At 43.8% G+C, this 21,462-nt stretch overlaps 1 protein-coding gene across 1 annotated transcript in view; it reads left to right on the top strand.

The window, feature by feature from the left end:
• The window catches only part of TBC1D24 (TBC1 domain family member 24), a 25,042-nt gene extending 4,333 nt beyond the window's left edge, over positions 1-20,709 (top strand). The window contains 11 exon segments of the mRNA XM_032231210.1: positions 3,071-3,250; positions 3,253-3,621; positions 3,623-3,738; positions 3,740-3,830; positions 3,832-4,115; positions 6,619-6,636; positions 11,612-11,770; positions 13,650-13,713; positions 14,280-14,375; positions 16,346-16,580; positions 18,983-20,709. Coding sequence (XP_032087101.1) covers positions 3,152-3,250; positions 3,253-3,621; positions 3,623-3,738; positions 3,740-3,830; positions 3,832-4,115; positions 6,619-6,636; positions 11,612-11,770; positions 13,650-13,713; positions 14,280-14,375; positions 16,346-16,580; positions 18,983-19,137 — 1,686 coding nt within the window. The 5' untranslated portion in view covers positions 3,071-3,151 and the 3' untranslated portion in view covers positions 19,138-20,709.
• The last annotated feature ends 753 nt before the right edge of the window (positions 20,710-21,462 follow it).

The following is a 21,462-nucleotide window of genomic DNA, read 5'->3' as shown; positions in this document are numbered from 1 at the left end:
TACTAACTTCCAGCTTCATGTCAGCCTCTTTCCAGCAAAGTTGTTTTTAATAATTGTATCTTTAAGCACGTTGTAATCTTTCTCTATGGAAGAAATACTTTTCTTATGTCTTCACTATTCCTTTTTTTTCTTAAAATACTAAAACACTTAACAGTATTGTTCTCGAGATCTATAAAACCAAATTCAGTGCTGTGAGCGCAGTGAACAAAAAGCTAATTCAGCAGGAGTCTATTTGTATAATAGACTATATTTGTATAGCTCCCATTTAGTCTGTGGTTAGAAAACATTGTGGGTACACAAGACGTGTCAGTTTTTCACGGGCCATAAGTGACCTTGTATTCCTGGACAGGAACTGCTATTCAGTTATGGGGCAGGGAATACAGCATTGTATTGGAGGCCTCTTACCCCCTTATCTGTAACTGTCATCTACCAGTCTTCTCCAAATTGCGAAGAGTCCTATGGCACTGTGGTTAATAGTAGCAATACATCCTTGTGTTAATGAGTGTACAGTTAGAAACTTTCTTGTAGCACAGGGGTGTCAAACTCAAGGCCCAGGGGCCGGATGAGGCCCATGGGATGCTTGGACCTGGCCCGCAGGGCTGCCCTGGAAACAGCAAAGGACCAGCCTGCGGTGCCTCTGCCAGCAAAAACGAAGCTCAGAAACTCCACGGGCAGCCCTCCTGAGCTCCGTTTTCACTGTCAGAGGGTTGCAGGAGGCTGTCACAGCCGAAAATGGCGCTCAGGAGCCCATTTTTGCCGGCAGAGCGCTCGGTCTACCACAGGCACCACAACACGAGTGATGAGCTGGCCACGCCCACCCTGGCCATGCCACCCTGGCTCCCCGAGGTCAAACACAACCCCGATGAGGCCCTCAATGAAATCGAGTTTGACACCCCTATTGTAGAAGCTCCTATTAGGAGCCGGGATACAAGGCAGTGACAAATAGTCCAATTTTCTTGGTCCATCAATGATATCTTTAAGGTGATGAATTAATCAGGTAATTAATAGAAGCTATATAAGCTTATAGGCTCAGTGGCTAAGATGATGAACTTGTCGATCAGAAAGGTCGGCAGTTCGGCAGTTCGAATCCTTAGCGCTGCGTAACGTTACTTGGTCCCAGCTTCTGCCAACCTAGCAGTTCGATAGCATGTAAAAATGCAAGTAGAAAAAATAGGGACCACCTTTGGTGGGAAGGTAACAGCGTTCCGTGCCCCTTCGGTGTTGAGTCATGCCGGCCACATGACCACGGAGATGTCTTGGACACTGCTGGCTCTTTGGCTTTGAAACAGCGATCAGCAGAGTCAGGAATGACTAGCACATATGTGCGAGGGGAACCTTTACCTTATATAAGCTTATCACCACCACTGTTATTATGGCTAATGATGCCGTGTTACTGCGGTAGGAAGTTTAAATGCACAAAGCTTAAATGCACAAATATAAATTGGCATGGAATTCACCGGGGGCTAGACTTGGGTCTCTTGTGACAACGCAATGACTCCAATAAATGACCTGTTAACTTCGCCTTCCAGCTCAGCCTGCTCTTCTAGAAAAATACCATCCATTGCTGTATTAGTCATATATTGTATAACGTGAAATAAGTATCCGGCTTTCTCTAAATGATTGCTTGGTGTTTCTTCTCGATTGTCACTGCTGAACTGCAAGAAAAGGCAATCCTTGAACCCAATGGCTTGGCTGTGTCACATGTTTGAATTGCAAAACCAGACAGTTGAGTAGTAACAACAGCTTTATCTCTTCCCTTCAGCCCGCTTCCACTTCTCTCCTGAGCACAAAGCACAATTCCAAGAACCGAGTTTAGATTAAGAAACTAAGGAACTCAGTTGCACAAGCCTGTACATTGCATAAATTTGCACAGGGATGCAAATTCTCCTGTAGCCACGTATTGTATTGATCAATGTCTTTTTCAAAATGTTTGCGGCTATAATTTTTAAAAAAATACTTGGCTCATAGCTAAAAGGACAAAAGGTGATTTACGGTAATTAATATATATATATACATACATACATACATACATACATACATACATACATACATATATATATATATATATACATACATACATACATACATACATACATATATATATAATAGATAGAGAGATAGATAGAGAGAGAGAGAGAGAGAGAAACTAGTAGACAAATGGAATTGTAATCTTGCTCAATTGTACTAGGTACCATATTTTTTGGAGTATAAGAAGCACCAAGATTTTGAAGAGGTCAATTTAAAAAAAAAAGTTTTTGCACTCTGCAGGCCTCCCAAACCCTCTGCATGTCTCATTTTTTTTGTGAAAAACAGGGCATGCAGAGAGTTTGAGAGGCCGGCAAAGTGCTCCTGGGGGTTGGGGGGGGGGGCAAAAACTAGCAAAAAGCAGCCCTTTTTTTTGTGAAAATTGGCCTTTTTTTGCCAAAAACAGGACATACATAGCCTTTAGGAGGCTTGTAGAGCGCTACAGGGAGGGGTGGGTGGGCGCAAAATGAGCAAAAAAAGCAGTCCATTTTTTCCCAAAAATGGACCATGCATAGCCTTTAAGGGGCAAAAATGAGCAAAAAAAGCAACCCATTTTTTGCTCGTTTTTGCCCTCAAAAATGTTGTATTCAGTGTATAAGATGCACCAGATTTTCACCCTCTTTTTTGGGGGGGAAGGTGTGTCTTATACTCCGAAAAATATGGTAATTAGTACAAAAGAAAAATGGGTGGGGGTGAGTGTTATTCATTCTCTCAACCAGCAAGAATTAATTTTTGACTTTTAATTTGGGTGGGGAAAACCCTGGGGCTTTCAGAGTCAGGTTTTCACCAGGTGCGCCAATATGACATGCCTGATAGAATTGTACTTTTTGAAACACCTAAGCCTCAGAGGTTTGATTGTGTTGGGTCTGTGACTTTGGAGGCTGACCCTGTGCACATTACATATAAGCTGTTGCCTTCCATTCCATTTTTTTAAAAAAAAACAAAGACCAACGCCAAGAGGTACGTGCCCCCCCCTTTTATACAATTAGCCACCAAATGGCAACCTGACGTTTCCAAATGTAAATAACCTTTTGTTCTCTTGCAGGAAGCAGGGTAAACTTTCCAAGGGACTACTAAAAAAAAAGAAGTTCGCTTATGTCTTTCTTTTAAGACCTCCTTGGCAACCATGGGTGAATACAGTAGGTTTATAGAGTGGGACAAGATGGATCCTACCATCCAGGCTGAGGATGAGAAAGAACTGACCAGCACCGAATTTCAGACTGAATGTTGAAACAACTGGCTCGCCAAGGTTACTGGGCCAAGAGCCACTCTTTAAGAGCCAAAGTGTATGATAAATTGATCAGCTCTATCCCTTGCCGCATGGTGACACCCGATGCCCACGTCTACCGAGACATTGTGGTGAAAATCGTTGGCAAGCGGAACAGCAATACGCTTTCCCTTCCAGAATTCGTAGACAATAGCTTGGTTCCCACATACTGCCTCAACGCTGAAGGCATCGGGGCCGTCAGTAAAATCATCTCTTGCATTGGAAGCCAGTTCCCGGACATCTCGTTCTGTCCAGCTCTGCCTTCCATGGTGGCCCTCCTCCTTCACTACAGCCGGGATGAAGCCGAGTGCTTTGAGAAAGTTTGCCGGCATCTTGGCCTGCAATGACCCATCCAAGCACTTCATCGATCAGACCTTCTTGGCTTTTGAGTCGTCTTGCATGACCTTCGGGGACCTAGTTAATAAATACTGCCAGGCAGCTCATAACTATGGTGGCCATCTCGGAAGACGTGCTAGAGGTCTACTCGGATTGGCATCGTTGGCTCTTCGGGGAGCTGCCCCTCGTTTACATCGCCCGCGGTCTTCGATGTGTTCCTGGTCGAAGGTTACAAGGTGCTCTACCGGGTGGCTTTGGCTCTCCTCAAATTCTTCCACAAGTTCAGAGCTGGGCAGACCCAGGAGTCGGAAAACGTGCAACAGGACATCCGAGCGTTTGTGAGGGACATCGCGAAGTGGGTCTCGCCCGAGAAGCTGCTGGAGAAAGCGTTTGCCATCCGTCTCTTCTCACGGAAGGAGATCCAGCTTTTGCAAATGGCCAACGAGAAGGCCCTGCAGCAGAAAGGCATAACGGTGAAGCAGAAAAGGTAGTGGCATGTCAGGTCTTCCCCTAAAGGCTAATTTAAATCTGGGAACTACATTCTTGCATTATGGGGATTAAATAATACTGTAAAATCAAGCGTATCTGTGCGCCATCCTCGGTTTCAACGTTGTGAAAAACATAGATAATCTACCGTGTTTCCCCCAAATAAGACCTACCCAGATAATAAGCTCAATCAGGCTTTTGAGCATATGTGCTAAAATAAGCCCTTCCCAGGAAATAACCCCCCCAAAAAAATAAGCCCTCCCCAAAAATATTTAATCGCATACGCAGCCAGTCTCTGCTATATCCTCTGGTTAAGGTTAGGGAGACAGAGCTGGAAATCAGATGGGAGCCCCATCTTGCTCCATGTGCCCCAAATAATAATAATAATAATAAGACCTCCCCAAAAATAAAGCCAAGCACTTATTTCAGGGTCCAAAAAAGTATAAGACAGGATTTATTTTCGGGGAAAACGCAGTATATACTGTATGTGTATGTGAAATTGAATTCTTTATTGGCCAAGTGTGATTGGACGCACAAGGAATTTGTCTCCGGTGCATAAGCTCACAGTGTATTTATCATACCTCTAAGTTTAATTGATCAATGAGAATAACCTCAGCGGATTTTTTTCCCCTGTAATTTGTCACGTTACCCAGGAAATATTAGGTTATTCTTCCAGAATATTTCTTCAGGAGCAAAATGGCGACCTCTGGATCAATGGGACAGTGTTTTTAAGTCACAATAACAAGTACGTAGGGAGTTAAAGCCCACCAGTGTATTTGAGGATTACAAAATTTCCTCAATTTAATTAAGCACGGACCAGCATTAATGCCTCTTAATCCTATATATCCAAATATTGGAGGGGCAGATCAATATACGGTATATTGCTAAAATTGTGGCCAAAATTAGTAGTTGACAAGACATGGGATTTTTTTTGTATAACCTTGAAGAAAAGCTAATATTCTATCACATTTGGTTGGAAGGAGTTCTTGCATCTACCGTATTTCTTGGAGTATAAGTTGCCCTTTCCCTCCCCCTCTAAAAGAGGGTAAAAATTTGGGTACGTCTTATACACCGAATGTAGCCAAAAACGTGAGGCACGGAGGAGGCGATGGTCTGTGGCAATCCCTGCAGCCTGGAACAGCTGATTGGGGGTATTCCAGGAGCCTGATCCATCCACCAATCAGCTGCTTATACTGAATCAGGCTGCAATAATGTGCTGAAGCTGACCCGGCTGTTTGCTATTTGCTGCAAGGAGGTGTCAGAGTTTGCAGCAGCAATCACATCCAGAAAGCACACACAACTAACTGATTCAGCAGGATTCACTAACTTCTCTTTATATATAATATAAGACATTAAGTAAATATACAATACCAAAAGCAGCTTTCCAACATGTAGTTCAGCAGAGGAGAGAAGTTTCACTTTCAGTTTTAGTTTCAGATATCAGCACAGCATGCAGCTTTAGTACAGAAGAAGCCACGCCCAGGCTCCTTGCTGTCTCCTTCCTTGTTGCTCACACAACAAATACTGCTTGTTTCCAAACAGCCCTCAACTCTCTCACACACTGACAGGACGCTAGCCAGATGAATACCATGGATGCTGGTAGGCAGAGGCAGAATTTTTTTTCTTATTTTCCTACTCCAAAAAATATGCTAACTCTATTCCGGTAGCTTTTGCATTCAGTTTCCCACAACCTAAATTTAGCAACCTCCAATTAATATATTCCGTGCTTGCAGTTTAAAAAAGGTAGAAGAGCTTGTGAAAATTGATGCTAGAATGAATGTGAACTTTTTGCAGAGACTTTGGTTTAGGTAACACCTTCGCTGAATTCACACATTTAGATTATCTTAAGTGATAAGAATCTCAAAATGACTATTAAGACTCCTTTCTAATGGATCCCGCAAGTATCTTGCTCCTGAAATCATAAGACGTAACCTGTTATAATGTATGCTGATGCTTTGTCTGTAAAATCTTTGCGTTTGGGGAAAACAAAGATAAGAGGGATTTGTTGAATGGACAAGGTGAACTTTGAGGCAAGTTAGTCAGGAAAAGTATGTTAAAAGTAAAATGAGTTAAACCCAAAGATCCTTTCTTCAAATTAAAAAAGAAATCTGGGCTTTCCTTGATTTCTTCAACTTCTTAGATGAGAAGTGAAACGTCTTTAAGGAAAACCCTTTAGGTGCTTTTGAAAAATGAACTACGTAGAAGTCGTAATGTTTGTCAGGGAGATTCCTAGGAAAGAAATGTGAACTGGCAAATTTAAAAACCATTGAAGGAATTGAGAACTGACTTTTTCTGAAGAAAAGAAAGTAAGAAAATGTGTCAACTGTCCATTTCACTGTTGGTCTGCTCAAAACTTACTCTCTGTTTCTCTGTAGGCTTTTTCCATGCACTTGGTGGGGATATATGAAACTGCTGTTCTTTTCTTGATTTCTCTCTCTCTTTTTTTGTCTCCGTTCTTGGGCCTTCTTTTCTGTCAATTCCGTATCTGCTGCGTTGCTTTGCAGCAGTAGATCCCCAAAAAGGTAGGTTGAACATTTGAATCTTCATGCTCTGCTATTCTAACTTGATTGGCTTCAAATGGCTGTGGCTGCACTAAGGTGATGGTAATAGTAAGCTTATGTGCGTTGGTGGCTGCGCGGTAAAACTTAAGGCTGTATTTCCTTGCTGCTGTCAAATGAATAAGAGAGTTAGAAGGGATCTTGTAGGTCCTCTAGTCCAACCCCACCCAAGCAGGAGACCCTACAGCATTTCTGACAGATGGCAATCCAGTCTCTTCTTGAAAGCTTTCACAACTTCTGAAGACAAACTTTAATAGATTAGCAGAGTTGGAAGGGACCTTGTACCACTATAACAGAATATAGAGTTGGAAGGGTCTTGTAGGTCAGTGGTTCCCAAACTTGGCAACTTTAAGACTTGTGGACTTCAACTCCCAGAATTCTCCAGCCAGCAGAGCTGGCCTGGAGAATTCTGGGAGTTGAAATCCACAAGTCTTAAAGTTGCCAAGTTTGGGAACCACTGTTGTAGGTCAACAGTCCAACCCTCCCCCACCCCAAGCAGGAGACCCTACACCATTTCTGACAGATGGCAGTCCAGGCTCTACTTGAAAGCCTCCTAAAGCTCCCACAACTACTGAAGGCAACTTAGCAATAGCAGTTAGACTTATATACCGCTTCATAGGGCTTTCAGCCCTCTCTAAGCGGTTTACAGAGTCAGCATATCGCCCCCCACAGTCTGGGTCCTCATTTCACCCACCTTGGAAGGATGGAAAACTGAGTCAACCTGAGCCGGTGAGATTAGAACCGCTGAACTGCAGATAACAGTCAGCTGAAGTGGCCTGCAGTACTGCACCCTAACCACTGCGCCACCTCGGCTCTTCTGTTCATGGTTGATTCGCTGTCAAAAAAATTCTCCTTATTTCCTTATTTTGAATCTCTCCTCAATCAGTTTCCATCCATTATCCTTGATAGGCCTTCAGGAAAATAGGTTGACCCCCTCCTCTCTGTGGTGGCCCCTCAAATATTGGGCATGTCCTATTTGTATTCTAGTCCAGCTTTGTTTGTCTTCACTGTTATAAGCTCATGGATTTCATTGATATAGCCAGAGTCCACAGGAATGTAGTTCCATTGGACACTTCCATTTCTTTGAAATAATCAGACATAGGTAGCTGTTCTGACTCCCCCACCTCCGTACGGTGAGTCACGCCGACACAAGATTACTGTTAGCCAATTTATTCACAGTAATTACTCACAGACAAGACTTTGGCAGCAACCCAGACTCCCACAGATAAGAATACACACAAGAGCTTCTCCAGCTTTAGTATAACAGTTGTGTCCTGCAAAAGGTCTCCTCCAAAGTCTCTTCTTATATACTCTCTTGGGAGGAGCCTAATCACAACCACCTGGGCCCAATTATCTTCTATGTCTCCGTAATTGCTGCCGGCGCTTATCAACCCGTCTCTGCCTGGTGTCCGGGACCCCTTAGCTCCTCCCACTGCTCCAGGGCCTAACGTCTTCACCACTGCTCCAGGGCCTGACGTCAGGGACAAACTCCCTTTGGCTTTCACCGCTGCTCCATGCCTCAGGCGCCTCCTGGTGGCCAACCAGCCTCTTGTCCCTGCTCGGAGTCTGAATCCTGCCCCAGGGTCCTCCACATTGTCCAGAGCCGACTCATAAGGTCCCTCACTATCGGAGTCTGTCGGCAGCTCCAACGGCTCCTGCTGGGCCACAACAGATAGCAATAGCACTTAGACATACTGATATACCACTTCATAGTGCTTTGCAACCCTCTCTAAGCAGTTTATAGAATCAGCATATTGATTCCCAACTATCTGGATCCTCATTTTACCAACATCGGAAGGATGGAAGGCTGAGTCAATCTTGAGCCGGTCAGGATCGAACTCCTGGCAATGGACAGAGTCAGCCTGCAATACTGCATTTTAACCACTGCGCCACCACGGCTAGACAGATGTTAATCCTGTGGGGTTTAGGCCCTCTATCAGGACTTTGAACTTCGCACTTTGGAGGAGTATATTTGTTTAGAACCTATCTAGGTTTTTGGACGCATCAGCAGGTTGCAGGAAGCTACCATGTTTCCCCGAAAATAAGACAGGGTCTTATTTCTTTGACCCCCTAAAATAAGCGCTTGGCCCTTATTATGTTTGAGGTGCAGGAGGCAGCGAGGATGGTCATCTCATGGCTGCTGCTGTGTTGCAATATTTTTGGGGAGGGCTTATTTTCCAGGGAGTGCTTATTTTAGCCCATGCGCTCAAAAGCCCAATTGGGCTTATTATTCAGGAAGGGCTTATTTTCAGAGAAACAGGGTATCAAAATGGTATATACAAAACTAATTTTTAAGAACCATGTACTGAAGGAGAATGTGCTGTTAACATGAAGTGGGACAAAAAATTGCTTTGAAAGCTGTAGCTAACCATGTATTTGGCTATGGTTTTCTACTCTTTGCACTTGGTGTCTTTGACTTATAAGGGAAGATGTGTGACAGTACTTCTCCAAGCTGTTCCAAAAATAGCCCTTAATCCAATCTCAGGCTTTTTTGTAGTGCCACCTACCTATCTACAGAGGCATTGTGGACACTAAATCTCGGCCACGTTGAAGATGTTACTGCCTTAGATAATTAGAACTGCAGGAAAAACAATGGATACCAACCCGCCTCCCATTGAGGACCTGGACACTGCAGGAGTCAAAAAGAGGGCTGTGAAAATATCTACAGACCCCTCACATCCTGGACATAAATTGTTTTCAACTCCTACCCTCAAAACGACGCTATAGAGCACTGCACACCAGAACAACTAGACACAAGGACAGTGTGTCCTTTGACACTGTACAATTATCTACTAAGAATGGATTATTATTACTCTTCTCATCACTTCCTATTGCCTATCTCCTCCCACTGATGACAATAACCTTGTTGCCTGTATCTTTACAATTTATATTGTTTTATTTGGGTTTAGCGTGATTTGATTGGCTTATTTAGTATCCTATGACTATCACTAAGTGTTGTATCCTATGATTCTTGATGAATGCATTCTATTTTATTTTTCTTTATGTACACTGAGAGCTTATGCACCAAAGACAATTCCTTGTGTGTCCATCACAATCAAGAATTCTATTCTATTCTATTCTATATTAGATTCTATTCTCATTCCATTATTCTATTCTATTCTATTCTCTTCCATATTCTATTCTATTCTCATTTCCATTATTCTATTCTATTCTCATTCCATTATTCTATTCTATTCTATTTATTCTATTCTCATTCCGTATGCTATTTTATTCTTATTCTCATTCCATTATTCTGATCTTCTATTCATATCTATTCTATTCTCATTCCATTATTCTATTCTATTCTCATTCCATTACTATTCTATTCTCATTCCATTATTCTATTCTGTTCTAGTCTATTCTATTCTATTTATTCTATTCTCATTCCATTATTCTATTCTATTCTATTCTATTGCAATAGTCCAGTTGACCACCTGCAGTAAAATACTGCATTAGAAGATCTAAGTCAGTCTATGATGAAGGAAGGCACCTGGAAAGATATTTTTGACTAACACGTTTTTATTAAAAGGAAGAAACTTTCATGAGCTGCAGCTCACTTGAGCTGATTTGTCATTTGATGAAAAAAACTGTGGCTTCCAAAAGCATTTGCCTTTATAGAATAGAAGGGAGGGGAGGAGAGGAAAGGATATTCTTTTATTGGCCAGGTGTGATTCGACACACAAGGAATTTGGCTCTGGTGCTTAAGCTCACAGTGTACATATAAACAGCAAATAATAGGTCATAGGTCATAAATCAATCAATAATGCTATTACCAAGTTGGGTAATGAAACTTCTGCAAGGGCTCCATGTTAAAATAGAGGAAAGAATAAGTTGGACTTAACAGTTTTCTTGCATGTCAAATCTTCCTAGCATGTAGAATAACATACTCAAAACTTTACTAGGCATAAAATTTCATTGTGCGGCTCCTGCATTTTGGCCTGACCTAAACTGCATTTAATCTAGCTTTGGCTGCAAGAAAGAAATGGCTATGTGGGCTTCTTCCTGGCTTATATATATTTCTGTGCCCCGGTCATCTTTTTTGTGTTGGTCTCACATTTCTCATTGTCACCAAGATATTCGTGATTTCTTTTAACTCTTTCTTCCCCACAACATTAGAGCCTCCTGTGGCACATCTGCCAAAGATACTGTCGGTTGCCAGTTGACCTATTTAATTTATATGTCAGCCACCTCACTTTTACAGCGGCTATATTACAGCCAATATTAAAAGGGTAAACAATGCTTTTTACTCAAGAGAGGAGGGGTGGTACAGTGGTTGGAATGCAGTATTGCAGGCGAACTCAATGCTCACTGCGAGGAGTTCGATCCTGACCGGCTCAAGGCCGACTCAGCCTTTATGGCACAGTGGTTAGAATGCAGTACTGCAGGCTACTTCTTTTGACTGCCAGTTGCCTGCAGTTTGGCAGATCGAATCTCACCAGGCTCAAGGTTGACTCAACCCCACCATCCATCCGAGGTGGGTAAAATGAGGACCCAGATTGTTGGGGGCAAGAGGATGACTCTGTAAACCGCTTAGAGAGGGATGTGAAGCACTGTGAAGCAGTATGTAAGTCTAAGTGCTCTTGCTGCTTAGCTGTGGTGGCGCAGTGGTTAAATGAAGCATTGCGGATAAACTCTGCTGAGTACCAGAAGTTCGATCCTGACCGGCTCAAGGTTGACTCAGCCTTCCAATCCTTCCAAGGTCGGTGAAATGGGAACCCAGATTGTTGGGGGCAAGATGCTAACTTTGTAAACCCCTTAGAAAGGGATGCGAAGCAGTATATAAGTCTGAGTGTTATTGCTATTGCTCTATAATATAAGTCCTAGTGCTACTGTTATTATCTTTGAGTACTAATTCTCTTCCCATTTTAAGACTCGAAAGAGTAGAATAGGCTTAAGCCAGTTGCCTTTTCATAACCTGATTTTTGTTGTTGTTCCCCAGGCAGAATGTCCACCTGGCTGTTCACGCTGAGAACTTCAAGTCTGAAATTGTTGATGTGAAGAAGATGAGAGACATCTGGTCATGGATTCCCGAGCGCTTTGCCCTTTGTCAACCTCTACTGCTGTTTACCACCTCAGAGCATGGCTTCAGCCTAAACAGGTAGCAATTGACTCCATCGTTTAAAAAAAGGATTTGTAGTACAGGTGTTTCCCTGATAATAAGACAGGGTCTTATTTTCTTTTGAGCCCCGAAAGAAGCGCTTGGCTTTATTTTCGGGGAGGTTTATTATTGTCAGGGTTCCAAATAGCATCCAAAAGTACATTAGAGTCCAAGGCAAAGGATTGCTCAAAGTTCCAATTTATTAAGAGAGCCATGTTGGCACATCTGGGGAAACCCGAATCTGAAAGCTTCCCGGTTTTCCCCACCCAGTTGAAAGTTCAAGATCTTGCCCCCACGCCCAGTCCATCACATGGTCCAATCTCCCACTGCCATGCTGGCAGTTCCACCCATCCAGTTCCAGTCAGGTGCAGAGGTGCAGAGACAAAGGATGACCTTGGCTTTCTAGAAAGAATGTTGTTATGGCTACATAATATCTAACTCCGTACAATCCCCCTTCCCATTTTCTCACAATAGAAAAGGCATAGTAGAATAATAGAAAGTGTGGCAGGCCAAAGATCCAAAAGGAATATGGTTGCAAACCTGACAATTATTTTTGAGATGCAGGAGGCCCCTTAACCTTGGCCCGCGGATCAGATGATCCAGAAAGGGAAAGATGCTTTGTATCTGTTTCTGGCACACTCTTGCCAGCTCTTTTCGCGCCCGCCACTAAGAGAAAGGGTGCAGTAGCTAGGATTTGCGGGAGCAGCCTCCGCAAGGCCGTTCTGCATGGATGGCAGGTGCATGTGGGGCACGTGGGCATATTCCCCCCCTTTCCACCCCCAGGAAATGACAGGGACCGGCTGTGCTTGCGTTTAAATATTTTAGGGGAGGGCTTATTTTCTGGAAGGAGTTATTTTAGCGCATGCGCTCAAAAATCCTAATTGGGCTTATTATCCAGGGAGGTCTTATTTTCGGGGAAGCAGGGTAGGAAAAAGTTATGGATGCTGTCCCTGCATTGATGGTGCACCATCAAGTCAGTGTAAACCTTTAGCACCCAGGTGTATTTTCTCTGGGACAATCAGTCCCCAGCTTGGTTCTGCCAACTTGCCAACAGGATGGTTTTAAAAAGTTGGGTTAGGACCGTGGAGAGCCTGATTCAAATTTCTTCCCAACTCTGAAGCTCACCAAGTATCTTGGAGGCAGTTTCTGTCTCTCTTTGAATCTACTAGCTTGTGAAGTTTGGTTAAGAATAAGATGGGGGTTGCCAAAACTATTATTTCAGGCCTTTAAAGTTAAGCAGTGAATGACTTTCATCCTGAATTCTTTTTATATAACTATATAATAGGTGTACAATTACTGTAACTTGATTGTTTATGTGCCCTCACATCAAGTACAATGCTCGTTTTGATTGATGGAGCTTTTTAGTTCCTATTGGGTTAAACTTATCTGAAGATTCAAATAACATTGCACTGTATTAATGATATTTTTATCATAGATAGATAGATGATGATAGATAGATAGATAGATAGATAGATAGATAGATAGATAGATAGATAGATAGATAGATTGATTTAATTCCCTTTTGCAACCCTGAAATCCCTTAATTTGGGGTAGAATCGTGATGACTGGATGGAGCTGAGCATTTGCTGGCAGGATTCCCTTCCTGACACCTATGTGGAGTTCGCAGCAGATATTTTTTCTTGGCGCCCTAGGAGAGAAACATCTGCTGCTACCCAGGATTGAACTCTCAACTTTCCGAGTGGAAGACTAGCGTCTTCACCATACATAATATCCCTGCTTTATAAATATACTATGTGTCTGTGACTCTGTCAGATCCTAGGGGAATGTATCCAATTAGTAGAAGATAAATTAATGTTTCAGTAGAAGTTGAATTGATGTTTCATAAAGACATCTTCTTATATCTATGTTTGTACATTAGGTTTTACCTACATTGTGAGGGACATGAACCAACTCTCCTTTTGATTAAAACAACTATGCAAGAGGTAAGTGAAAGGATAAAGAACAGCCTGGTTAGAGGCTCCCTTGGGGAATCTCATAAGTTTGAATAAAGCAATGACTTAAGATTTTCTTCCCCTAAATAAACACAGAAATTTCCATTGTAGTTTTCTTTTCAAGGAAAGTCCCCTTGACTTGCTTGATGCTCCAGTTTGTTGCATTTACTACCCAAGATTCATTAGCGACACACTCAGATATTTAACACACTTGACTTTTATTCTTCCAGAGTTGAGATGACAACTGAAACAGCAGGTATTATCAGGCCCAAGAATGACACGCAGCATTACTTCAAAATAGTTTCCTGTATTGTTTTTCACCTAGAGACAGAATCTTGCCATACTAAAGCAACCATCTGCATAACTGTAGATATATCACTAGGGAGAGCCCGTCCTTGTTCCCTACCAGACATTCCAGGCTCTACTGACTCTTTGCCCTCTGGAAAGCAGCCCCTCCCTGCTGGGAATCCAGACTACATTCCACCGCAGCTATATTGACTGTCTGAAGATAATCCACTTCCTAAAACAGTGTCTTGTTTACTGTGCCCCCCTCCTAGGTCTGTGGGGCTTATTTGTCGACTGATTGGCATGAACGCAAACGAGGAGGAGGCAAGCTAAGTTTCTTTGGAACAGGAGAATGTTTTGTATTCAGGGTAAGAAACCATTGTGACTTTCTTCACAATTTCATACAATGAAATTAAATGCCATCCTCAGTGTACATTATAACTATAAAATAAAAACGCAAACACATCCTTCACGGTCTATACAATTGAATTGAAAACCTCTGATAACTGCATTAATATTGCACTAGACAGTAGAATGCAGTAGGGTTACTGCTCTGGGATGGAAGCTGTTTTTCAGCCTATTTGTCCTTGTTTTTATTGTCCTGTACCGCCTGCCAGATGGTAATAGGGAAAAAGGGAGCCCAGGATGAGATGAATCTTTAAGGATGTTTTGAACTTTCTTAAGGCAGTGGGAGCTACAAAGCTCTGCCGAACAGGGGAGTGGGCAACCCATGATCCTCTGGGCAATGACGTTGACCCTCTGGAGCGCTCTCCTATCTGCCACTGTCCAATTGGCCAACCATACACAGGTGCAGTGTTAAAATACTCTCTATGGTGCAGCAGTAGAAGGTCACTAGCAGTTTTTCCTTCAGTTGTCGTTTCCTGAGAAGTCTCAGGTAGTATAATCTCTGGGCCCTTTTGACCAGGGTTGCAATGTGAGTTGCCCCAGGTCCGGTCCTCTTTTATGATAATACACAGAAACCTAAAACTGGCCACTTGCTCCACTCGGTCTCCATTGATAAGGAAGGGCTGGACGTCTGATCTATTCCTTCTGTAGTCCACTATAAGCTCCTTGGCCTTATTACTGTTAAGGACCAAGTTATTATCTCCACACCACGAAAGCAACCCTTCCACCTGATCTCGATAGGCAGACTCCTCCCACCCAGAAATTAGTCCCATCACTGTTGTATCAATCTGCAAATTTAGTAATACTGTTATTAGTGTGAGTGGGAATGCAGTCATGCACATAAAGAGCATAGAGTAAGGGACTCAACACACAACCCTGAGGTGTACCAGTGTTAAGAATAAGGGCTGAAGAGATAGGACTACCTAATCTGACCTTCTGAGAGCAGCCAGACAAGAAATCCACAATCCAAAAGCAGATTGAATAAGAAAGCCCAAGAGCCATACATTTAGACCCTAGTCCAGTGATGATTAACCTTTTTCCCATCATGTGCCAAAAGCGGGGAGAGCGCGGGGGTTGTGTGTACACATGCCCAACCCCCGTGCATGCATGCATGACCCCATGCCCTTCCCCCGCTTGCTTTTGCCGTACAGTGGCACAGTGGACCTGTTTTTTGCCCTCCCCAGGCTCCAGAGGCTTTCTAGGAGTCTGGGGAGTGCGAATACAGCCTCCCCCCTCCTTCGCAGGCCCTCTGGAGGCCGGAAACAGCCCATTTTCCAACTTCCAGTTTACGCGTTGGGCCGTTTTTTGCTCTCCGGAGGCTTCAGAAGAAAATGGCCCAAGGCCAGTGGTGGGTTGCAGGCGTATGCCCTGGTACGGGCGTACTGGAGCCTGCCCGGAACACTGAATACCATTCCAGTATGGTGCTCTGGAGGGCCCACCCCCGCCGCCCGAGCTCCTTACCTGTCTTTTAAGGCTTGTACAGCGCCTGCGCAACGCTCCGTAGAGCAGCTGTAGTGTTGCAGAGGCTCGCGGAGGTTGGAACGGGATCCGGGACCTACCAATGCACAAACCGGAAGTCCGGAAACGGACTTCCGGTTTGTGCATTGGTAGGTCCCGGATCCCGTTCCAACCTCCGCGAGCCTCTGCAACACTACAGCTGCTCCGTGGCTGGGCGTTGGGTTGTTTATTGTGAAAAGCGGCCGAAAATGAAGGGCGAAATGAGCTGACAGGGCAAGGCCTCGCCTGCCCTAAGAAATGGTTCCACGTGCCACAGATTCCCCATCACGGCACTGGTCTATGTGGGATTATTGTGTTAAATGCAGAGCTAAAATCTACAAAAAGCATCTTCACATAACCCACCAGCCCCCTCTTCAGTCTTCACTTCTGGCTTAAGCACACTCGCGTTTTAATTTAATCTCCTGCCCTCTTCCAGCTGGTGCCCGAAGTGGAACGATACGAGTGGATTATAATCAAACACCCCGAACTCACCATGACTGGCTCTGAACCAGAAAACAATCCTTCGGCTGTTTCTGACTCCCCCTCCTCAACCAATCTCCCCCTGGATCCTTCCAGTCGCCATTCTCCTTTCCTTTCGGCACGGCATTTCAATCTGCCTTCCAAAGCAGCGTCCATGTTTATGGCTGGTAGCGCAGAATGCATCATCATAGGTAGGTTTCCAGTTTCCAGCTTCCCTAGAGAGAAATGACTTTTATCTTCTGTGCTCTCCATTAGCACTCGCTGTGGCTGCTTTAACACTTCAGTTTGCGAACAGACAAAATTATCTGGGAATGTGGGTCAGGGTGGAAATGAATACGCAAAACGCTGCAGTGATTATATGCCAAAAAAGATTAGACCCACTGGGCTAATTGTGTTGAAAGGCAGCTAGCTAATGTTGAAGGTCTAGCAAGCAATACTAAATTTCACATCTTTGGCATGGAGGGATTAACGTGTAAAATGATGTAACTATACAAGGATGCCAATTAGCTCAATTATGTAAATTGAGATTTAATGGACACCTTATTCCTCAAGTAGACTGAGACTTCCCGAAAGCATTAAGCAAACTCCTTGTCCCGACAAAAAACCCTCTATTGTGAATTCTGCTCATTCACCTCCAGCAAAGTCTTTCGAGGGAGGATTTACAGTCACAGACCTCTGGCTTGGAGAGCTGCCAGGCCGATATCTGCAAAACTTGGCAAGGAGTCTCGGAGAGTCACGAACCAATTAAGCAAACTAATTGTCTCCTGCAAACTCCACTCCCCTTTCACTCCTCTTTTATTTCCTCATCGCCCACCTATGGCCTTACTCCCAAGTTGACCCCTGTTCTTTAGCTGTTCCCTTCGGCTGGCAACTCTGTGCATGCGCACACTGGGAACAGGCTCCAGCTGTTCTTCTGTTCCACTGATCTCTGACTTCGAAGGCAGCTGATAACTGGCATACAGCCCTGGCCCCCTCTCTGCTTCCAACACAGAGTCCTCGTCAGAGCCTTCCCCAGACTCCAGGACTGGTCCATGTTCTTCCCTAACTTCCTCACTGTCCAAATCTGCTACCAGCTCCGTTGGCCACTGGTGGGCCACAATATTATGCTCATGATGGATTTTGACATGAGGGGTCCTTGGTGCTCTCTGAGCTTGGTTGTTTTCTTGCAGACATTTCATTACCTGATTAGGTAACATCATCAGTATTAGAAGAGACTGGGTTTGCAGAGTGGAGGAGGAACAGGAAGAGGAAAAGGGCTGTAGGGTCTTTGGTGCTCTCTCAACTTGGTGGTATCAGGGTTCCAAGTCCCCAACGAAAGAAGACTCCGAGGCTTGCGTTTCCTCAAAGTTCCATTTTATTAGAGATGTCATATTGGCACATCTGGGAAAACCCAAATCTGAAAGGCTCCGGGTTTTCCCCACCTAAATGAAAGCTCAGGTCCCTGCCCAGCACCCACATGGCCCAATCAGGCACCATCTCCCAGTAGCATCACTCCAGGTGCAGGACAGAATGTCCTTGACTCTCTGAGAAAAGAATGTTATTTTGACTATTGCATACACAAGGAATTTTTCTTTGGTGCATATGCTCTCAATGTACATAAAAAGGCAAGATACATTCATCAAGAATCAACACTTAATGATAGTTATGGGGTACAAATAAGCAATCAGGAATCAATATCAATATGAATCGTAAGGATACAAGCAATAAAGTTACAGTCCTGCAGTCATAAGTGGGAGAGATGGGTGATAGGAACGATGGGAAGAGTAAAATAATAGTAATGCAGCCTTAGTGAATAGTTTGACAGTTGAGGGAAATATTTGTTTAGCAGAATGATGGCGTTCGGGGAAAAACTGTCCTTATGTCTAGTTGTTCTGGTGTGTTGTGCCTACAGCATCGTTTTGAGGGTAGGAGTTGAAACCGTGTATGTCCAGGGATGTCCAGGTAAGGCCACACTTTGAATCCTGCATTCAGTTTTAGTCTCCATGATATAGAAAAGATGTGGAGACTCTAGAAAAGAGTGCAGAGAAGAGCAACCAAGATGATTAGATGACTGGAGACTAAAACATACGAACATACGAAGAACAGTTGCAGGAACTGGGTATGTCTAGTTTAATGAAAAGAAGGACCAGGGGACATGATAGCAGTCTTCCAATATCTCAGGGGTTGTCACAAAGAAGAGGGAGTCAAACTATTCTCCAAAGCACCTGAGGGCAGAACAAGAAGCAATGGGTGGAAACTAATCAAGGAGAGAAGCAACTTAGAACTGAGGAGAAATTTCCTGACAGAACAATTAATCAGTGGAACAGAAGTTGCCTTCAGAAATTGTGAATGCCCCAACACTGGAAGTCTTTAAGAAGATGTTGGATAGCCATTTGTCTGAAACGGTATAGGGTTTCCTGCCTAGGCAGGAGGTTGGTCTAGAAGACCTCCAAGGTCCCTTCCAACTCTGCTATTGTATTGTATCTGTAAATATTTTCACAGCCCTCTTTTTGACTCGTGCTTCAAGGACTATCTGTAATACAACAAGCGTATTGTGAGATAGAACCACGAGATAGACATTCCAAAATGAAAACTACGGCTCTCTTTTTTGCAGGTGGCGGAGATGGCCAAGCCTTCTATATTGATGCTGACTTGAATCATGGAAGGACGGGCCATTGCAATACTTTCAACAATCAACCGTTGTGCTCCGAAAATTTCCAGATAGCTATCATGGAGGTTTGGGGGTTCAAGGACACGATGAACAGCTGAGAAAGTTGCCTCCTTCAACATTGACTAGCCCATGAAGTATTTCTCAAGTTTCCCGTGCCCATTTCCAGTTGCGGGAACCAAGCTAATCTTTGAAGCCCCCTCCTCCCCCCCAAAGAAGATCTCGTCTAAATCTGGGGCCACCGTGTTTTTGTACATGATTCCATGTAGTCTAAATGATTAGCCTCTTTTTGCTCTTATCGAGTTTGATGCACACCCTGATATTTTTGGTGGGAAGGGGAGATCTTAACATCTCTCCCTCAAATAGATCCATAACTCTTCTCATGATTGCCATCACTTGAGGCGTTCAGGTGTGGGTTTTTTTTTTTCAGATCTTGACACAGATGGCTCAGCCACTGATTCAACCAGCAAGTCTCGTTTCTTAGAAATAGGAGCTTGCACCCAAAGACGACTATGTAATCATTGGAGTATGATGGTGATTTCTTTCAATTTTCCCTCATTCTCGCCCTCTGCGTATTACACCCTTCTAGGGATTCCCCGATCCTCACAGAGCTACAGTGAATGGAGAGATTTTTATTGCATAGCACACAAGCACCTTCAGATCCAATCCATTATTTTCAGGGACTTAAAATCTATTTTAACCCCGGCTTTGGTGTGTGTAAATGTGAGTCTGTTGTACCTGGCTGGTGTCCCGACTGTTAACTTTAGTAATAATTCCAATATGTGTGAAATATGTCTTTCAGGAGTCTTAATTTTCATTCTGCAATGATACACTGATCGGTAGATGTTAACTAGGGGATAAAATGCTACCGGTAGCAGAAATGCAAGCTGTTCGCCCGAACTGGTAACAAAACAAATGCTAGCGGTTCGGGTGGACTGGTTTTTCCAACGATCAGCTGTGCTGCATGATTAAGATTAGCTAGAAAGCAAGATTTCCTGCTTTCTAGCTAATCTAAATCGTGCGGAACAGCAGATTCCCCCACCCCCATCGCTGTTCACTTACCTCACTGTTCACTCACTTGCCAGGCTCCGCGCAGACATCATTTTTACACTCTCCGCATGCACGGAAGGCCCTGCGCATATACGGAGGTGGGATGTGCGAGCAAAGTGAGCGAGCGATCACCTTGCTACCAAACCAGTAGCAAACATAAGTGGATTTCACCCCTGATGTTAACCTTCATTATATGTTTCTGTTTACATTCCTGATACCGCATATCGGTAATATGCTTATCTTAGGTAATATCTTCATGCCACTGAAATCCAATGCAATATACATTATGCACAGAAATATCCCCACCAGTTTTTTCAGTGAATTGCCTCTTTGTTTTGGTGCTGTGCATCTTGATTTTGAAGATGGGTGTACTGAATATGTGAATGTTCAGATTTTACATGTGTGACTTTCTGGCCCTTGTACCTTTCCCCACCATAATTTATATCTCCTCTTCGTCCAGTTGTCCTGGCCTAGGCCCGTATAAAGTGTGTGACTCTGTGACTGTCCAGAAATCCAATTGATTTCATTGTAAAAAAAGAAAAACCAATAATAAACTGAGTATGACTTTAATTTTAAAAGCAGCTTCATAATTCTTGGGGCCTGCTGTTGAGTTTTTTCCGCATCTAAAGTTGCTTCTTAGGGTTTACATCCCGAATCTGACCCTGTTTCCCCCAGGGTTGTTCAGGTACTGAGATCCTGAGATTTGGGCAGGGAGCGGGGGGGGGGATCTCCCATAACCTCATGGCTTGATTCTTAACCATCTTGTCAACTCGCAAAGCATCCTTGGGGCCTGCTCTCGAGTTGCCATGGGCAAGGGGGATGGGAAAACGAACTTTGCAGCTGCAGCAAGAGAGCACTTCGGTCAAAACCAAAGCACATTCCAGCTCTCTCTCTCTCAAGGCCATCTCTGGGGTTACCCACAGTGGCCGGAGGGGAGAGATCTCTACGACCCTCGAAATTGCTTCCCTGGAGAATGTGACTGATGACAAACCTTGTGGGGAGGGGGGGAAACAGGGTCAGAGTCGGGATGTAAATTAAGTGGGGTCAGAGCTGGCTCCACTTGGAACCATATCCTTACCAAACGGATACCCTTCACATATCAGGGCTTAGATTCCTAGGATTTATAGCAAGCAATGCTGTTTCATATGTTGCAATTATGGGAGGGTTAAATTGATGGTTTTCAAGTGTACAAATTTGGGTGTTTCTTTAAAGAGGCATGATAGTCATTGCCCATTCAGTCCTCTAGATGTCAGTGGTCACTTCATATACGATCTAGCTAAGCCATAGAACTAATTATTTGCCAACACATCACAGGACTGGTGATAAAACAACTGAATCAGAATAGAGCTGGAAGGGAGTTTGGAGGTCTTCTACGC

Source organism: Thamnophis elegans, chromosome 14 (assembly GCF_009769535.1).
Source record: "Thamnophis elegans isolate rThaEle1 chromosome 14, rThaEle1.pri, whole genome shotgun sequence".
NCBI lineage: Eukaryota > Metazoa > Chordata > Lepidosauria > Squamata > Colubridae > Thamnophis > Thamnophis elegans.
Note: the sequence above shows the minus strand (reverse complement) of the source record. Positions and strands in the feature narration are given on the sequence as shown.